We start from the raw sequence: 17,294 nt of genomic DNA, 5'->3' as shown, positions 1-17,294 counted from the left end.
AGAGCACAATTATGTCAACTCAAGCCAGCTTTTAAAAGCTTTTAAAAATACATTCCATTAAATAATTGCATTTTATATGGTTAATACCCTTACAATTTGTAAAAGATGGTTCGGTGACAGAAAGAGATTTAACGTTGATATTTCGTGCTACTCTGTTGCTCCAAGTTGTCAAGTGGCATAATATATTAGCTATAGAAACGTGTGCTTTGGACAAAAAGACTGAAATGTGATAAATTTAACTGAGTCCGAGTAACAATAATGATACCACGATGCGCTCCCTCGCCTGTGCGCGTGCGCGTGGATATCTTGCGCCTCTCACATCTTCTTCAGTTCGCTCGTGTTTAAGGATTCAACCGGTGGCTCCGCGCGCATCACACACGGGCTTCTTATCGCGTCCCAACTTCACCGCATCGAGTGAAGTGTGAGAGGGTACACAAAAGAACACTTTCACAAGAACATTTGACGGCTTTTGTAGGTGAGAGCGGGATGCTGTCCGTGAGGTGATGTTTTCTCTGTGAGGGGATTGCGCTGTCAGAAGGATGCTGGTGGGAAATGCCTGTCGACAGAGAGGACCAGATTTGTCAGAAAGCGCTCGAGCTCTTGTCCGATCTTTGCTCTAAGGGGGAGGTGCAAAACGAAAACTGTTTGGATTTCATTTATTATTTCCGCGATCTTGCCAGGCCGAGGTATTCGGACTCAGGTAGGCGACGCTCGTGCTCTCAGTCACGAAACGGTTAATCCCGTGTGCTTTTTCTTCCCCAGGATCGTGAACCAAAAGAGGTGAATAGACTCCAATATCTTAACTTTATACGTAAATCTTTTGTTGAGTCGTGGTAGGCTGTTTTCGCATTTAATTTAGTATTGACTTGTTGCACAACGATTTTCCCACACGTGTAACCCTTATCTCCATCAGGTAAATCCTAGTATGCTGGTGTACTGTTCAGTGTCAGTTTTACCTATTAATCCAAATAACATTGTTAAAAACATCCTCAATCCTAATGGATGAACTTAAATTACGATGTTAGAGTTGGAGTTTTTTATAGGGTCTTGTTTGATTTTTGAGGATTCTTGATCGATCGCATTTAAAATAAATTCCATTATCATGCATTATTTGACTCTGGATGTGGAAGTCCTTCTTCCTTTTATCACATGGACACGTGATTGGGGCAATGGTGGTGGCTAAATATGTTGAGTGTTAATATTGTAGGTTGAAATGTTTCAAAATGGATCCATGCACAATGCATCATTGAAATGCCATTCAAGTAACCCGCGATCACGAAACAAGTGTAGGCACAGGGCCGGATTATCCAATGGGCATTATGGGCACAGGCCCAGGGGCCCATGCGCGCTTGGGGCCCAGGCAAGGGTAAGAAAATTTCACATAACAGCGTTTACGCCAAATTCATTTGTGTGCGCACATTGAGGTGCACACACAAAACATTGTTTCTGAATTAGAAAATCTGTCTTTTGATTTAGTCACTTTTACGAGCCATCTAGCGGCTTTTGTTCAGAAGAAGCGCATAGCGACAAATCTAGCGACTTCTTGGATAAACCTTAGCTTTCATTCAGTGCGAAAATGTCGCCAGTGCTGCCCCGCGAGCGCGAGGTCTCTCTTTCCCGGCGCAGGGATCCCTTCTCTCGGCGTCACTCTGTACAGTGAGAGGCAGGAAGAAGCACCACCGTACGACAGGTGACTCGTGAATAAAATGAGTACAAAACAGCGTTTCCAACAACCTGTCACTGTTATCGACTGTTTGGATATATAAACATGAACAAATTTCATCCGTAAATATGCACATGGTTACCGAGGCTGTGTGAAAGATCATATAACGTTAGCCAAAATCACCGCTTTTTATTGTGAGTTGGATGATGTCGCGTCATGAACTGACAACAGAAACTGAAAACACAGTATGTCAATGAGAACGGATTTATTGTTGTAAACATGAGTTGATATACCCTCGCGGGCTGTCTTAAATCTTAAAAGGTAAGCGTTTTTTACATTTATTTGGTGGTGCTTCCTTGCCAATTATGAATTATTTTATATTGATATAATGTTGATCAGTAACTGCCCTACTTTACCAATATTAAGCCTTCATTATTAGATAATCCACAGTGCTTTTACATACATTGCAAAATGTTGACATACGCACACTGATGTCGTAATATATAGGCTAAAGAATTATACTTATAATACTCGTTAATGCCGTTTACTGTAACACATTACAGCTTAAATAAGAACGTGAGTCGCAAGGTGCTTGTTATACAAATAAAGTTTAACAAATAGACAAATTACTCTTGAAGTACAATCATTGACAAAGACTGCCCATTTATTCTTAGAAAAATAAAGAAGAAAATATTTGAAAATTGCACTTAAGAATATTCTTAAAAACCTTCTGTAATTTATCTTAAGAAAGTTCTTATATTTTCTCTTAAGAACAGTTTTGCATGTCCTGCATGTTTGTGTGTAAATTATGGAAGAATCTGATAGAACTGAATTGATAGGTGTGGTAGTGTGTGCTGCTTGCATATGCCAGTGAGTTACAGTATGCTGGGAAATGTCTTAATATTGTTGTTGCTGGTCCAGAAAAGCATTGTTGCAATCATGAGGTGTAAATCCTGTATGATGGAGGATGTGTACAGGTGTTGATATAGTCCTTCAGGTTGTGATCATAGTTTGTAACGTGTCAATGTAATCCTGTAAAAGATAGAGGTGTTTATACGCATGGTAGGCTAATTAAAAACTTTATTGTGTGCGTGTGCATGTGTATGTGGGGGGGGGTCCATAAAACACTTGTGCCCAGGGGCCTCTGAATTCTTAATCCGGGCCTGTGTAGGCATAGGTTACTGTACATTTCTTTGGATAAAAGTATCAGCTATATTTCTAAATTAGCGACTATATTTAAAGTGGAAATACACTTTTGCCTGTCGTAGCTCTGTCTTAGGGAACCATTATTAAAATATAGCGTGTACACTAACAAGCTCCCACTTATTTAAATCCACCCTTTAAATCTCTTAAAATTATGTGACCCATTTTGAAGATCACTTATTTGGAAGATTTTGCATAGTGTATTTAGTACATTTAAAACACAAAGCATTAAACCACATTTGACTAATTTTGACATATTTGATTTATTTGATGGGGTACAAAAGGCTCAACATAAGTGATATTTTTGGAAGAAAATATATTCTCAAAATGCACATCTGCACAGGCTATCAAATATTACTGTAAATCTGTAAAACTGTAAATCTTGTCCTCTAACACACACGCACGCACTGTCATGGCTCTGCCTCACTTAGTCATGCTTTTCTTGGTCCTGTGGCAGAGTCATGACAAAGCCTTTGGTTATGTGTGGAGAGAAACATATTATTGTCCTTTTGACAATAATATGCGTTCTCTCCAGTGTCTCGTCATTGGCCCCGCCCCTCTCGTTTCCTGTATTGTTTCCCGGCCGTGTTTGATTACCCTCACCTGCCCTGTGTCGTTATCCTTCGTTTGTCTTCCCTTAAATAGTCCTCATGTGTCATTGTCTTGTTGCTCGTGGATTACGTGGTGTATGTATGTTCTTGTAACTTGTACTCTTGCTCATGCTGTTTCCCGTGGTCCTGTTCCTCGCCTTGTTCGTGTATTGTGAGTTTTGTGTTTTGCCATACCCTGCCGTGTCTTTGTAAGACGTTGTGTCGTGTTATATTTGAGTTATTTTTGTCCTGTTGTTTTTGCCCGATCGAGGGAAGTGTTTTGTTTTCAGTTTTTTATACATTAGTCGTGTCATCGTTACCCCCTCGTGGGTGTTTTGTTTCTGTTTATTGTTTAAATAAAGTATCTGTTAACCCCTTCAACCCCACCCTGCCTGCACTTGGGTTCTTCTGTCCACCGATCCTTGATAGAATCCACGAGCCAGTTTTGAACCCAGTAGGCAGTATGAACACTGGGCGGTCCCACCTAGCTCGCCTCCTCTGCGGACTTCGCCAGGGGAGCGAGAGTGTGGATGAGTACGTGGAGAGGTTTCTGGACGTCGCCGAAAATGGCGTCTTCGGGGAGGAGGAACTCGCGGTGCTATTTAACTCCGGTCTCAGGGACCCACTTTCGCGGGCAGAGATGAGGGCGTTGAGGCCGTTGGACTTCGACGCCGTGTGGCTGTCCGCTGCGGAACGATCGGAGTCCATGGCCTCAGCACTTACCAGCTACCCATCTCCGGCATCCTCCAGGCGGGTGGCTCGGCTGAAGAAAAAGAGGCAGCGGCGGGCAGCGCGGACTCCACCCCAGCCGGTGCAGCCGACGTCCCAGCCGGTGCAGCAGCCGATGTCCAGTCCAGTGTCCAGTCCGGTGCAGCCGGCGTCCCAGCTGCCGTCACAGCCGGCGTCCCAGCCGGCGATCCATCCGGTGTCCCAGCTAGTGATCCAGCCGGCGTCCCAGCCGGCATCCAGCCCGGTGCAGCCGGGATCCAGCCCGGTGCAGCCGGCAACCAGCCCGGTGCAGCCGGGAGCCAGTCCGGTGTTCCAGCCGGCGTTCAGCCCTGCTCTGCCGGCGTTCCAGCCGGCGTTCAGCCCTGTTCAGCCGGCAACGCAGTCGGCTCCCAGTCTTGTGTGGCCGGCCTTCCAGCCGGCGCCCAGCTTTGTCCCGCCGACATTCCAGTCGGCGGTCTCCCCCAGGACTTCCCCCCCTAAGTCCCCCAGAACTCCGTGCCCGCAAGCGCAATCGGGGACTAGGACCATTCCCCCAACCCCTTTGGACTGCCCCCTTTGAACCCTTGTTTTGCCCCACCCCCTCCCATGTTTAATATTTTTGATGTCCCACCCTAGTCCTGTTGTTGTCTTGTCATGTCCTTTTGACAATAATATGCGTTCTCTCCAGTGATCCACTGTAATTTTAATTTGTTTTATTTAAAGGTAACATTATTCTGTCCCCTTTTAATATTGAAATATTTTACAATTTAAAAAATATATGTTGTATACAGCATAAAAAGTAAATACGAGTAGTTGATATCTTAAGGAGCCATTTTATGGTGATCTGACCCTCAAAATGAAGCCCGAGAGAACTGAAAAAAGGCAAAACAATCATTATCCAGCCTCACACTATGCTGGAATGGTCGCCCTTCTGTAAGTGCCAGCATTTTTCTTCTTTTTTGATTGTTAGAAAACCAAACCGTTTTGAGAACAGGCTTGATTACACAAGGGGCAATATTGTGTGTGTGTGTTTTTGTAATCATTCAACAGCTTTAGACCAAATTTTTGTCCTAATGTTTCGCATCATGAGCACATCAACATTTGAAACCCTTAACAATCACAAGTACACCTTGTTCAAGGAAACTGAAGAATGGGATCAGGTGCTACTGCATACTGTAACTGTCTTCACTGTTCTGCTTTGGTATGTCACAAGATGCTTTAAAAGGATAGTTCACCCAAAAATGAAAATTCTGTCATGAATTCTTCTAGTTGTTCCAAACATGTAAAACAATTATTTGTTTGAACACAAAGAACATTTGAACATTTCTGGGACACCATTGACTATCATACAATAAATTAAAATGGTAGTCAATAGCCTTCAAGTGCTATTAGATTATTAATGATAATCTTAAACTATAATTTATTTTATTATTAAGTTTATTTATTTTATTTAGCCTTGTTGTGCAAGTTCTCTGGAGCTTGTGCAGAGGCAGCAGCTTTTGCCAGAGGGGAACTGGAATCCCCTGGTTGGGCCTGGGTTCTCCTGAGGTTTTTTTTCTCGATTAGAGTTTTGGGTTCCTCGCCACCGTTTGCATACTGTTTTTGCCTGACCGGGGGGGCTGCTTTAGAATCTTAAAGTTTTACTTAATTAATATTGCATATAGGAATTTATTATCTGTTATATTTGACCTGTGCTTCTCTCTCCTTTTTCCTAAATGTGTGCTCTCACTGAGCGTGTGTGTGTGTGCGTACTTGTCTGTGTACGTACGTGTGCGTGTGTGTGTGTGTGTGTCTCTGTGTCTGTGTGTGTTGGTGCGTGTGCGTGTTGTGTGTGTGGAGTGTTTTGTGTGTGGGTGTGTCTGTCTTCTGTGTTTTCAACCTTTTCTTGTTTTTGCAGGTACAACTTTGATTGTTTTGCTTGTAGTCAATGTGTCTCATGTACAGCTGCTTTGTAACAATGAAAATTGTAAAAGCGCTATATAAATAAAGTTGAGTTGAGTTGAGTAGTCAAAGGTGCCTCAGAACTTTTTGCTTGACTACATTTCTCAAATTATCTCCTTTTGTGTTAAACCGAACAAAAAAAACAGTTATTTATACTATGGTATTCAATGATGCCCCATAACTGTCAGCTGCTAACATTCTTCCAAATATATTTCTTTGTGTTCAACAGAACACAGACATTTATACGGGTTTGGAACAACTTGAGGGTGTGTAAATCATAACAGAATTTTCATTTTTAGGTGAACTATCCCTTTAAAGTGAATGACAGTCTAGTACTTTTTTTAAGAATGACAGTCTAGTCTAGTAGTTTTAAATGTGATTATAATAACACATTTGTAGGTGTAGAGACATGAGCAATTCATGTTTTAATCTGGAAAATGAAAAGCCATTTCTTTCACGTTGCCTGGGATCTCATTGAGATTCCTCTCTGGCAAGTCCTGCATGAGGAAAATGCAATTTGAGCATAACTGATGAGATCATGATGCTTATTTAAAGCTTTTAAAGCAACTTAACGCCCACAAAGGCCATGTTAGGCAAAGGTACGCTGTTTAGAAAGAAAGAAAAACGTGTTAGGCTCATTTAAGAAATTCTTAAATTTTCAAATCATGTTGTTTTTTACTCTTAAATGTCTACTTTTTACCTTGAATGTATGCATTTTCTTAATCTGTCAGCACATTGTCACTGCCAACTCGTCAGATATTAATGTTCAGGCAGCACCTATCTGTGTCATTTATTAACACACATGGTGCCACTTTAGCGCCATTTTTTGATGTGCGAGGTGCTCAACATCTTGTGTCGCAAACCTTCTGATATTTTACATGTTAATTAACTGCAAATAGCCAATCTTACACTGTATAGAATGGTGCTACTGTATATATTATCACCCTCTCAGATCTCACTTAAGAACTAAGCAATTTAGATTCTATATGTTCCATACCCAATGATGAGTAGTAGTCAAGTACTAAAAACTGCTGCTGTTAAACTGGGTAATCAGTTTGCATTCTCTCTGTGTTCATACAACGGTAACACAAATGCATTCACACAGACAGCTTCAGTGCAGCGGGAACCTCAGCAACGTGGCTCTTTGAAGCTCTTTGTGTGTTGGAATGTTTCTATGGGTTAGTAGGTGCGAGCCATTGTGGAGCTTTACTTTGAAGTGTAACGGACACACTCTGTGGACTGAAACAAGTTGGGCTGCTCAGAGTGAAGTCTGCTCAGAGACAGCATAGAATTTGGCTGCGACTGTCTCTGCTGAACCCTGAAGAGAAATAAAGAAGTCATGAAAAATCATACGGTAAATCATCCGACTGATGTTATACAGGTGTTATTGACAGCCTCATGTGACAATAAAAAAACAATGGTTTAAGCAATTATATTTAGTAAATCATCCATAATACATCTTTAAAGTAATGTTTTGTAATTTTTACATTTCTTACGTTACACAAGCAAATTTGAAAATTGATGATTGCTAAATATTTAGTCTTTTAAGGACTGAAGAAAATGATGGCAATTTAGTCATTTCCACTCTGATATACTATTGTGTTTTCTCTGATGAATTTGCTTTCAATAAGTCAACATTTGTTTATTGAAGAAAAAAAACATATTCAATGATCACACCATCCTCAAATCAGTCTGGTATTACTTTAAGGGGCGAATTCCTAAGAACTGACTACCTCTCCAAGATGCTTGGCATTTACCTACTGTGAAAAGTGATTGAGTACTTCATACGTCATAACTCCTGGGCTATAGGGTGTGAGGAAACATTTAATCAATTAGAAGGATAGTGGGCTAATGCTGAAAACCATTTAATGAGATCTGTAGAGAGACATCAAGGTCTTTGCCCTTTCTCCAAAATGTGGGTCCCCATGTAGCAAATGCACCAACATACAATTTGAGTAAATGTGGAACAAGTAGCAAGAGACACTGTAGCTGCCGTCAAAGGCAACTCATATATTTCAGTTCAATATGGTTCACAGTTAAAATATAAATATATATGAGAGGTTAAAAATCATATGTTTGAAATAAATAATGTCTCATGGCTAATAAATAATAATTTCATGTTTATTTCTTTTTGTTAAAACTTTGTGGAAAAGGTGGGAACTTATTTTTTTGTTCCGTGTGGAAATTATAATTTGTTGGCATGGGGACGCGGTAGGGGTGCACTCGCTAGGATCAGAGAGATATGCGCTGCGGCTTGCGAGCCATCTGTCTAAAAGTTCGTGGAAGATTGTAAAGTCATCCATAAGTTTGTTGGTGAAGCGTGAAAGATGAAGTTTACCCTCTCGGGTCTATGCGGCCAATGAGGTATATTTTTCTTTCTTTGTCATTTATTTGTGTTACGCAACAGTGTTTGTAACAAGCTAATTAAGATATTATTTTACATGGCATAAATGTATGCTTTATTTCTTAGTTTCTATGTGATTTCGTTTAGTATTGTCAGCAAGTATGTCAAGAATTTAAGGTTAATTTACGTTTTCTGTGTGTTTATTTATACCAGTTCTGACGGCAATGTGAAATGAGTAATAAGGGGACATGTAAAGACATGTTTGAAGACCTTGTCATCGAATAAATGCCCGTTAAAACCAAGGAACGACTTGAGCTTTTATTAAACCTCGAGGGAAGTAACAGTCAGAACTCAACCTGCTTCGTGCTGGAGGAGAAGAAAGCGGTGCCAGTTACAACGGAGCCAGCAACGATCAGCTCGTTGCATCGTTATCTACGCTCGCGAGCATCAAAGACAATACAGACTGCGTGCACGGAAAACCCGACAAGTGGCAACCAGAGTCCAGAAGTGTCGTGGGGTCAAGCTACAAAGAAGTAACACATTTAAACAAGTTAAATGTTAAGAGGTAGTTTAATTCTGCTAACTTAAAGGGACTCTAAAGTGTTAAATCGGGTTAAAGTGTATGTGTATGCAATTCAAGTTTGAGTTTAAATGTATGTTTATATTTTTGTAAGGTAATTATACTAATTGCAAGTCTAATCACAAGTTCTTTGCTCAGTTAAAGGTGCACTAAGGCATTTTAAAGGGCAAGTCATATTGTTTATTTGACATTGAAAGTCATTTCTAAGGTGAAAACAGTTCATAATTTGCATTAAGGTGTTTTAACACATTCAAGTTAATCCTAACAGAGTTCATATTTACAGTTAAAGAGTATAGTATCTGTAGTTCTTCACAATAATTTAGGTAATCTCACAACCTCACAAAAATCTGACTTTAAGTCAATATACATGTATCAGCTCAAGTAGTAAAATGGCTGAGCCTGAAGTCCAAGGAAGCAAAGCTGTTAAATTGCAGGAGCAAGCAAGTCCTGATGAAGAAAATGTAGACTTAAGCCCACAGCAAGAGGCAAATACAAGTCAAGTAGATGAAGAAGATGCCTTGAGAAAAAGCCAAAGAACCAGAAAGCTTACTGAAAAGGGCCAAGCTCTACACGCAGATAGAGTGAATAAGCTTCAGTGTCACTTTAAGACCAATTATGACAAATGGAAAGTTATTGCCAAACAAGCTAAGAGAGCACTCGATGTACCTAGCAATGCAAGCTTACAGGATCACATTGTAAGGGTCCAAAATGCTTCAGGAGAAGTAAAGCAAACCTATCACGAGTGGCGCAGTTACGACACTCCTGACAGGGATACCCGTCGTCGAGTAGACACATGTCATGCTGTTTCTGTAAGGATAATAGAACATGCAGCTGAGATTCTTAAAGAAGAGGAAAGTGGTAAATACACAGCTAAAAGGTTAACTCACTGGAGTGAGGCTGGCTCTGTGTTTCAACCAGCAGCATCTCACAGGTCCAAACGTGCGGGTAGTGCAATCACACGTTCAAGTCATTCGAGCAAGTCATCTGCGAAGAAACAAGAAGCAGCAGCAGAACTGGCAGCAACTGAAGCCACATTGAAAGTGATGCAAGAAATGGAGCGTGAGCAAAGGCAACTTGAAAATCTTGAAGTTGAAAACAGAAAAAGACTTGCACAACAAGAACCAGAAAATGCTGAAAAACAAAGGACATTAGAAGAAAGGAGAAGGCAGATAGAACGCTTAGGGACTGTCAAGAAAATGGAAGCCGCCAAAGCGCGTCTGAAAGTCTACGAACAAGAATCAACTTCAGATGAAGAAATATCAGTCCAAGTCCAAGCCGAAAGAAGCTGCACCTTACCTGGTTAGTTTGCCTGAATTTCACCTTACACAACCCACTGCTAATCTGCAACAACGCACTGTGCCACAAGAGGCCACAAGCCGGCAACATGCAACAAATGCTACACAAGAAGATAGCACTGCTGCATTAGCCAGGGTGTTAGCGGAATCAATCAACATAAGCCGTTTACCAGTACCAGAACCTTCAGTCTTCATTGGAGACCCACTCAAGTACAAGGATTGGAAAATGTCTTTTCAAACCCTGATAGACAGGAAGAACATCCCAGTAAATGAAAAGCTCTACTACCTCCGCAGGTATGTTGGTGGGCCAGCAAGGAAAGCAATTGAGAGCTATTTCCTTTTGGGAACGGACACAGCGTATTTTGCAGCATGGGACATTTTGGAGGAAAGGTATGGAAGCTCATTTGTAATCGCCAAAGCCTTCAGGGATAAGCTCACATCATGGCCAAGGATAGGACCGAAGGATAGTGCTGAATTACGAGAGTTCTCAGACTTTCTCAGAGGCTGTGAAGCAACAATGTTCCAGATGAAGAATCTTGAAGTTCTCAACGACTGCCGTGAAAATCAGAAAATGCTCAGCAAGCTTCCTGATTGGTTAACGGCAAGATGGAATAGAAAGGTCATTGAGACACAAGAGCAAAGTGGGTCATTTCCAACATTTAGCAACTTTGTCGACTTCGTCACAAGAGAGGCCAAGATAGCGTGCAATCCAGTAACGTCGCTTCATGCACTAAAGGCAAGTGACTCGGAAAAAACAAAGTTCCCAAAGAACCGACGTGTTGACGCAAAGGTGCTAGCAAGCAGTTCAATAGAGAAACCAGACATTAAGAGGTGTATCTTCTGTGAAAAGCCAAACCATGGAATTCATGTTTGCCGAAAGTTCATGGACAAGTCAATTACCGACCGAGTCAAGTTTGTACAAACAAAGGGCTTGTGTTTTGGATGTCTCAGCCCTGGTCATCATTCAAAGAAATGTGAAAGGAGAAGTGTTTGTAGCACATGCAAAGGAAAGCATCCAACGTGCTTACATCAGGAACGTGACAAGGAAGTCAAAAAGACACAGGATGCTGACAAGGAACAAAGGGACACAAGGGAAATCAAACAACCAAGTACCGAAACACCAAACGAGGCAATATCCAACCGTGTTGTACAAAACACTAACAGTGATCTCACATCTACAATCATTCCAGTTTGGTTGTCCACAACAAGTGATCCAGATCACGAAGTTCTTGTCTATGCCCTTCTGGACAGTCAGAGCGACACCACATTCGTTCTTCAAGAAAAGGCAGACGCTCTAGTCACAGAAAAGAAACAAGTGCAGTTGAAACTTTCCACACTGTCATCCAGGCACACAGTTATTGCAAGTCAAAAGCTATTTGGGCTACAAGTCAGAGGCTTCTACACATACAAGAGAATATCTCTCCCAACGACATACACAAGAGACTTTATCCCTGCCAATCCAAGTCATATTCCTACACCTAAGACAGCAAGAGCATGGCCTCACCTAGAGAACCTTGCTGAAGAGATCGCTCCTATGATAGAGTGCGATGTCGGCCTGCTTATAGGGTACAACTGTTCGCAAGCTCTGATACCCAGAGAAGTGGTGTCAGGGAAGGACAATGAACCATTCGCTCAAAGAACGGACCTTGGCTGGACTATAGTCGGCGGTACTGATCCCTGTGTGGACTATGGTGACGCTATAGGAAGCAGCCACAGGGTCATAGTCAAAGAAGTGACACCTTCTGTTCAGTCACCAAAACCCTTATCAAATGAAGTCATGTACGTCTGTCGTACACAAGTCAAAGAGCTAGTCACACCAATAGATGTGATCAAGGTACTGGAGTCCGATTTCAATGAACGTCGCGTGAAGGACTCTCACTTCTCCCAAGAGGATCTGCGTTTCATTTCCATAATGGAGGAAGGAGTGAAAATGAAAGCGAATGGTCACTGTGAGTTGCCCTTGCCCTTTAAGAAGGACAAACCAAATCTGCCAGACAATAAAATCTGTGCCGAACTCAGACTCAAATGTCTAAAGAAAAGATTTGAGAAAGACATGCAATACCATAAAGACTATGCAACATTCATGAATGAAACAATAACATGTGGAGATGCGGAAAGGGTTCCACCCGACGAACTGGACAAAAGGCCCTCCTGGTACATCCCTCACCATGGAGTCTACCACCCCCAGAAACCTGGAAAAATAAGAGTAGTGTTCGACTGTTCGGCAAGGTACGAAGGTGTGTCAATAAATGACTTTCTGCTCACTGGGCCAGAGTTGACCAACACCCTGGTTGGTGTTCTATGCCGGTTTCGTAAGGGTCAAGTAGCGGTGATGTGCGACATAGAACGCATGTTTCATCAATTCCACGTTAAGCCAGAAGAACAAGACTACTTCCGCTTCCTGTGGTGGGACAATGGGGACTTCTACTCCAACCCCTCTGTCTACCGTATGCGTGTCCATCTGTTTGGAGCCGTTTCATCACCTGGTTGCGCAAATTACGGCCTCAAGTACATCGCAGCTCGAGGGCAAGGTCATTTCAGTGAAGCCACAATTCGTTTCATTGAGAGAAACTTCTATGTGGATGATGGCCTAATAAGTGTCCACTCCGAAGAAGAGGCTATCAAGTTGGTAAACGAAGTAAGACAACTCTGCAATACAGGAAGGTTGCGACTTCATAAGTTCATATCAAACAGCCAACAGGTATTGGCATCCCTCCCAAAGGAAGACTGTGCAGAGACAGTAATGAACCAAGACCTAGCTCTTGGAGAACAACAGATTGAGAGAGCTCTAGGCGTAAAATGGTGTGTCGCATCAGACTATTTCCAGTTTCGAGTAGTCGTGAATGAACGCCCTCTCTCCAGAAGAGGAGTTTTGTCCACAGTAGCCTCTATCTTCGATCCACTTGGCTTTGTGGCGCCTTTCGTCCTACTAGGGAAACAAATACTTCAACAGATGTGTCGTGAGAAGATCGACTGGGATGAGCCACTGTCAAATGAGCTAAGGTCACGGTGGGAGTCCTGGCTGTTGGAGTTGCAGGATTTGGCCGATGTCAAGATTAAGCGATGCTACCTGCCAGTAGATTTCAAGACAGCTCACAAGTATGAAGTTCACCATTTTTCAGATGCAAGTCTCACAGGGTATGGAGTCTGTACCTATCTAAGAGCAACCAGCACAACAGGACAGATACACTGCGTCCTAGTCATGGCCAAGGCCAAGGCCAGAGTATCCCCCACAAAGGTAACCACGGTGCCAAGACTCGAGCTGTCAGCAGCAGTTGTAGCAGTACGCACAAGTGACATGCTCAGAGGAGAATTGGAGCTTGAAGATGCTCAAGAATTCTTCTGGACAGATTCTAACGTCGTCCTAGGATACAATAACAATGAAGCGAAACGGTTTCATGTTTTCATGGCAAATCGCATACAGCGCATCAAGGAAAGTACAAACCCAACCCAGTGGAAATACGTGATGTCAGAAGACAATCCCGCTGACCATGCGTCACGAGGGCTTAAGGCGAAAGATCTCATTGCTTCCAATTGGTTCAGTGGTCCAGAGTTTCTCTGGCAGGAAGGGCTTCCAAGCGGTGAGGTTAAGGTGAGAGAACTTGATGACAAAGATCCAGAAGTGCGCAGGGTCATTGTGCACCAGATCGCAACCAAAACAGATTCGCTCACTAATCGCTTTTCTAAGTTTTCAAGCTGGACAAGACTAGTGAAAGCAATCGCCAGACTCCAAAGATTTCTCAAGGAGTTTAAGGGTACAATACAGAGAACCAATGAAACCACAAGTCTCGAGGAAAGACAGGATGCGGAGCTTATCATCATGCTCATTGTACAAAGGGAAATCTTCTCCAGAGAGATCAATGATCTTGAGGCACAAAGAGAGATGACCAAAGACAAAACCAGTAGGTTGTACCGACTCAATCCTTACTTAGACCACAGGGGCATCCTTAGAGTGGGAGGTCGATTAGAGCATGCTGCCATGCATCCACACATCAAACATCCAGTCATCCTACCAAAAAACAGCCACATAACAAGGTTACTGATTGATCACTATCACAGACAAGTGCAACATCAGGGGCGTGGCATGACCATAAACGAGTTGAGATCAAATGGCATCTGGATCCTCGGATGTAGTCAAGCTGTGTCATCAGTCATCTACCACTGCATCAAGTGCAGAAGGTTTAGACGTCACCCTGAAGAACAGAGAATGGCAGACCTGCCGCGTGAGAGAATGGAGACAACTCCTCCCTTCACGTATAGTGGGATGGATTGTTTTGGTCCATTTTACGTCAAAGAAGGTCGAAAGGAGCTGAAACGTTATGGACTATTGTTCACATGTTTGTGCTCTCGTGCAGTGCACATAGAGTTACTCGACGATCTATCAACCGATGCATTCATCAACTCACTTCGTGCTTTCATTGCCCTACGTGGAAACGTTCGCCAACTTCAATCAGATCAAGGCACCAATTTTGTTGGAGCGAGGCGTGAATTCCTGGAAGCAGTAAAGGAAATGGATCAAGAATGCATTAAACAACTAGGATGCGAATTTGTCGTGAACCCTCCTTCTGCTAGCCATATGGGCGGAGTTTGGGAAAGGCAGATCCGGACAATCAGAAGTGTGTTAACATCCATTCTGGATCAGTCATCCCGAACACTCGACAGTTCATCCTTACGGACTTATCTTTACGAAGTGATGGCAATCATAAACAGCCGACCTATGACGGCACACTTACTCAGTGACCCAACAGGTCCTCAGCCTCTTACGCCCAACTTACTTCTGACAATGAAGTCCTCGATAATCTTGCCTCCACCTGGAAACTTCGTAAAGGAAGACCTCTACCTCCGCAAGAGATGGCGTAGAGTCCAATACCTTGCAAATGAATTTTGGCACAGATGGAAAAGGGAGTACCTATTGAGTTTACAACAAAGACAGAAATGGCACAAGACAAAGAGAAATGCGAAGGTCAATGATATAGTAATTGTACAAGACGACACTGCACCCAGAAACGCATGGAAGCTGGCTAAGGTCGCCACTGTGTATCCAGCAGAAGATGGATGTGTGCGGAAGGTCCAGTTATTGATCAGCAACTCAGCACTAGATGATCAAGGAAAGAGACTCATCAAACCAGTCTATCTGGAGAGACCTATCCACAAGACAGTCACATTACTTGAAGCTGACTAACATAACTTTATAACTTACAGTAATCGCTCACACATAGTTCATTGGGTGAAATCACAAGTGATTTAGTGGGAGTGTAGCTGCCGTCAAAGGCAACTCATATATTTCAGTTCAATATGGTTCACAGTTAAAATATAAATATATATGAGAGGTTAAAAATCATATGTTTGAAATAAATAATGTCTCATGGCTAATAAATAATAATTTCATGTTTATTTCTTTTTGTTAAAACTTTGTGGAAAAGGTGGGAACTTATTTTTTTGTTCCGTGTGGAAATTATAATTTGTTGGCATGGGGACGCGGTAGGGGTGCACTCGCTAGGATCAGAGAGATATGCGCTGCGGCTTGCGAGCCATCTGTCTAAAAGTTCGTGGAAGATTGTAAAGTCATCCATAAGTTTGTTGGTGAAGCGTGAAGATGAAGTTTACCCACTCGGGTCTATGCGGCCAATGAGGTATATTTTTCTTTCTTTGTCATTTATTTGTGTTACGCAACTGTGTTTGTAACAAGCTAATTAAGATATTATTTTACATGGCATAAATGTATGCTTTATTTCTTAGTTTCTATGTGATTTCGTTTAGTATTGTCGGCAAGTATGTCAAGAATTTAAGGTTAATTTACGTTTTCTGTGTGTTTATTTATACCAGTTCTGACGGCAATGTGAAATGAGTAGTAAGGGGACATGTAAAGACATGTTTGAAGACCTTGTCATCGAATAAATGCCTGTTAAAATCAAGGAACGACTTGAGCTTTTATTAAACCTCGAGGGAGTAACAGACACATTAAGAACTATTATTTCATGACACCATTGCATAGTGAGGGATCTGCCTCTCTACCTGTTAGCATCTTAGAATAAGACATATACAGCAGAAGCTGTGACAAGAAACATGCTTTTGGCTAAAAAACGTGACAGCCACATTTGTGATTTCAGTGACTCTATCAGAGTCTAGTGTGGTCACAGCAACGAGACTGATAATACAGTGATGTAAATGGGATGTTTTCTAAGTGTCATTCCATAAAACTCTTGATAAGTTTGAAACATGAGAGTAATAGAATTAATAATTACAATATTTGCATATAATATGGTTATGTTTTAACAGATTGCTTAGGATTGACATTTGCAAGACTGAAGGTTTTTTTTGTGTGAACGGACCTGCAGTAGAAGGTTGTTTGTCACGTCAGCTGCACTTCACCCACGCTTCCATGTATGTTCATTTGTATTATACATATTATAAGGTTCTAGGAAATTATGGACAGATAAACATATGACTTTTGTGTCATCTGAAGGTTTGGATTCAGTCACCGTCTTAAATGGCTCCAACCACTTTTTTAAGTAATTGTCAAAACCTTAGTGGATATCAAACCTTTCAATTGTGGTGATCATTCCTGTCCACTACTTTATAGAGGAATGGGATGGTGGTTTGAATACTTGACGCCGGATATTTAGCAACTTTATTGATTCAGTTATTGACCAATTTCTTTACATCATGTCAATTGTGTATTTAAAGATGTGGTAAATAGCACATTCAGTCTAAGTGATGTTTTATGGTCGTTATATTTGCTTGAGATAAGCGGTCCACATTTTGAAATTTGTCTTTTATAAACTGTACCAACCCTCACATGAGCAGTCCGTCTTAACTTTAGATCTCTGTGTGAAGCGCTCTTTTTTTACGACGTGAAATTAGCTTCGCCTGGTTGTAAGTGCAGCCACGAAGAGCAGGTGTTGCTCATCATTTTCGAAATTATTTTTTAATAGATTACCACATGAACCAACAGTATTACAATTAAAAA

General features: G+C 41.8%; 1 protein-coding gene across 2 annotated transcripts in view; it reads left to right on the top strand.

Moving 5' to 3' along the window:
- Positions 1 to 278: 278 nt before the first annotated feature.
- The window catches only part of syt9a (synaptotagmin IXa), a 54,308-nt gene continuing 37,292 nt past the window's right edge, over positions 279 to 17,294 (top strand). Inside the window, exon 1 of one of the 2 annotated variants that reach the window (XM_057347819.1) lies at positions 279 to 700. In XM_057347819.1, coding sequence (XP_057203802.1) covers positions 553 to 700 — 148 coding nt within the window. In that variant the 5' untranslated portion in view covers positions 279 to 552. The remainder of the gene's footprint in view (positions 701 to 17,294) is intronic. The other variant, XM_057347818.1, reaches the window with a different exon arrangement.

The sequence above is a fragment of the Triplophysa rosa genome, linkage group LG12 (genome assembly GCF_024868665.1).
Source record: "Triplophysa rosa linkage group LG12, Trosa_1v2, whole genome shotgun sequence".
In the NCBI taxonomy this organism is placed as follows: domain Eukaryota; kingdom Metazoa; phylum Chordata; class Actinopteri; order Cypriniformes; family Nemacheilidae; genus Triplophysa; species Triplophysa rosa.
Note: the sequence above shows the minus strand (reverse complement) of the source record. Positions and strands in the feature narration are given on the sequence as shown.